Genomic DNA, 2,807 nt, shown 5'->3' on the forward strand with positions numbered 1-2,807 from the left:
GCGTCAGATGCCGCCTGCTCCTGCCGGAGGAACTGCCGGTTGGACTCCACATAGGCCTCATCCTGGATGGACTCCCAGATGGCCTGTTGCTCCGCCATCTTCGTGGCTTGGGCGACGGCGAACTCCACCTCTGCCTCCGCCATGGTCCCCGAGCAGGCTGCTCCTCCTCCGGATCCGCCACCTCAATCGGCTCCGGTAGCGCTCTGCCTCCCCCTCCTCCTCCGGCTGCTGCTCCTCCTCCGGCTTCGGCGAGTCCGGAGGCAGCCCGGCAGTGATACGGGAAGCGCGCCTTGCCTAGATCTCCTCCGCGATCTGCCTCCGGTGCTCCGACATGAGCATAGCGTACGTGGTTATCAGCCGGCGGACCATGGCGATGTCGGACAGCGTGGGAGAGTGGGGGAGATGAGGCAGACATGCTCGGGTGGCGGCGCAGAGAGGGAGGATGTGGGTGGGCTAGGGTTGGGGGACGCCGGCCATCTTAAATAGCCGGCTTTGGCCTCGGGTGGCGAGTTGGAGCGGCGCCACACGACGTTCACACCGCGGCGACGGAGGAGGCGTTTGTCGGACCGTTGGGTTTTCGGGCGTTTCCGCATGGGACCCCATCGTCAGTCCTATGTGGCGGGCGCGCCCCGGCACCCCATATCCGCCTCATATTTGGGCTGGATATAAGGTGTGCCAGTCAGTCTGGGTGTATGAGGCCCGTTCGAGGCGTCCGTCTGGGTCAGGTTTTCGTGACCGGTTAGTGACCGGTCGGGCCGCCCGGACGTTTGGGGCCGGTTTGAGGCGCCCGGCCGTAGATTGCTCTAACAAAATGGACAAATTATATTCTCCCCTCCACTTTTCCAAAAGGTTTTTTTTTCGAAACTCCAACAGTCCCACTTAGTAGTAGTACAAATTTGTGGTTCTTCAGGCCACTTACACAGGTCGCCAGTCGGGTCGCCAAGAATGCACGACACGACTGCATTAGTATGACTTGCTTAACGCAGTTATTGGATAACCAACAAATCAATAAACGAACCACTGAGAACGTATTTTACAAAAGTCTGAATCTTATTCGTGCTCCGGTCCTTCACTTCTTTGGCGCAAACTTGGCCTTGATCTTGTCAACCTCCACAGTGCCGATCTGGAAGGCCTTGGCGAGCACGTCGTCGGGTACCTCTGGGGAGGCCCCGAAGAGCGCCATGGCGATGGACTGTGTACCGGGGAGCTGGCTGTTGAAGGCCGAGATGACAGCGGCGGGCTTGTCAGCATTGTTCTTCTGGAAGTGCACGAGGCCGCGCGGGAAGGCGAAGACGTCGCCCTGGGAGATGGTCTTGGCGAAGAGCTTGTTTGCGGTGGTGATGAAGCCGACGTCGAGCTCACCGTAGAGGACGAAGACGACCTCGGTGGCGCGCGGGTGGGTGTGCGGCGGGTTGAGCCCGCCGGGGGCGTAGTCGATGCGGGAGAGGGAGACGCCGAGGGTGTTGAGGCCCGGGACCTTCTCCACGTTGGCGCCGGTGACGACGGAGCCGGCCGTGGTGTTGGTGGCGCCGGGCTTGGCGAGCACCCCGGTGAAGAAGTCGTCCGCCGTCGCGTTCGCCTTGCACGGGAACCCGTTCACCTTCAGGTCTGCGCGTGCAAACGGCTTACAGTTACATGAGGCTCGTAGGTACATTTGCCGTTGGACGCGCATGGACGGCCATTTGTCACGATCTTTTGCGTTGTCCCTACTATATCTGGTTGTTCGGAATGATGGTTTTGTAAAGAAAAAAGTTGCTCCGATTCTATATTATGGAACCTGAAGTTTAGGTGAACTTGAAGCATGATACTAGTTGATTCAGTATTCATACAAAATCAGGACGACCAATTTCAAATTGAATCACCGTTTGAATGAAACTATAAATGAGCAAACTATTGGATGGTTCGAAAGGAAGACTATGATCATACATTTTGATTGCTAAACTTGTATACTTCCATTCATACCATCGGTAATATCGATTGCACAGTCTCCAACCATCAACTGGCACTGGATTTAGCATTAACTACATTTTTAACTACTTATAAGTATCTAACGTGAATTCTATCCTACTGTACGTTGTACTACGTCAGGGTGTCAGACAGTACAAAACTGTATAGCCGTGCGTCTTGAATGCAGAGCAGAAGTACCGATCCAGTTTGAAGAGGAATTCAGGAGATCTTGAGCTACGGTTACCTGATTTGAGGTCGGCGACGCAGATGTCCTGGAGGTAGTCGGGGTCGCCGGCAAGCGCCGGCACCGCGAGGGCAAGCGCCGCCACGGCAAGAAACAGGGTGGAGGAAACCCGGGCCATCATCATGGTGCCCTGCTCCGCTGCTGCGATTGTTCAACTCGCCGCCGCCTTTCTCGCCTCTCTCCTACGCTCCGATGGCTGCTGCCGCTGCCGGTCTGGTTTGACCGGGGATGCCGAGCAGGCCCGATACTTATATAGCGGGGAAGGAGTGAGATGAGGCGAAAAGATTGGGCTCAAAGCAGAGTTGGTGTGGGCGTGCGGGTTAAGGAGCGGGTGACCTGTGCGCCGCTGCAACTAGCAACTAGGAGTATTCCTACTTGAAGCTCAAGCAAAGGGACGAGGTGATGTGTGCAGATTTTGGGTTGGTGATTGGTCACCGCGATGCGATGCAGATCGTTGCGTTTCGAGATTTAAGTAGAGTACCATTTCTCTTCTCGATGCATAAAGCTTTGTTCGCTCGTGTGCCCCTTACGTCGTCGCTGTGCGTACGCCGCGACGATGCTAATGGGAAGTCTCTCTCACAAGGGCTAGTTTGGTGACGGAGCCTGAAGTGAGCTG

General features: G+C 56.3%; 1 protein-coding gene across 1 annotated transcript; it reads right to left on the reverse strand.

Annotated features, from left to right (window-relative positions):
- Positions 1–825: 825 nt before the first annotated feature.
- LOC119275684 (germin-like protein 5-1) lies at positions 826–2,478 on the reverse strand. The gene is made up of 2 exons (XM_037556576.1): positions 2,192–2,478; positions 826–1,608 (listed from the first exon to the last, which is right to left on the reverse strand). Exons 1-2 carry the CDS (start codon positions 2,313–2,315, stop codon positions 1,070–1,072), a joined length of 663 nt encoding a protein of 220 aa, XP_037412473.1. The 5' UTR covers positions 2,316–2,478; the 3' UTR covers positions 826–1,069.
- Between the last annotated feature and the right edge of the window lie 329 nt (positions 2,479–2,807).

Source organism: Triticum dicoccoides, chromosome 3B, assembly GCF_002162155.2.
Source record: "Triticum dicoccoides isolate Atlit2015 ecotype Zavitan chromosome 3B, WEW_v2.0, whole genome shotgun sequence".
Taxonomy (NCBI): Eukaryota; Viridiplantae; Streptophyta; class Magnoliopsida; order Poales; family Poaceae; genus Triticum; species Triticum dicoccoides.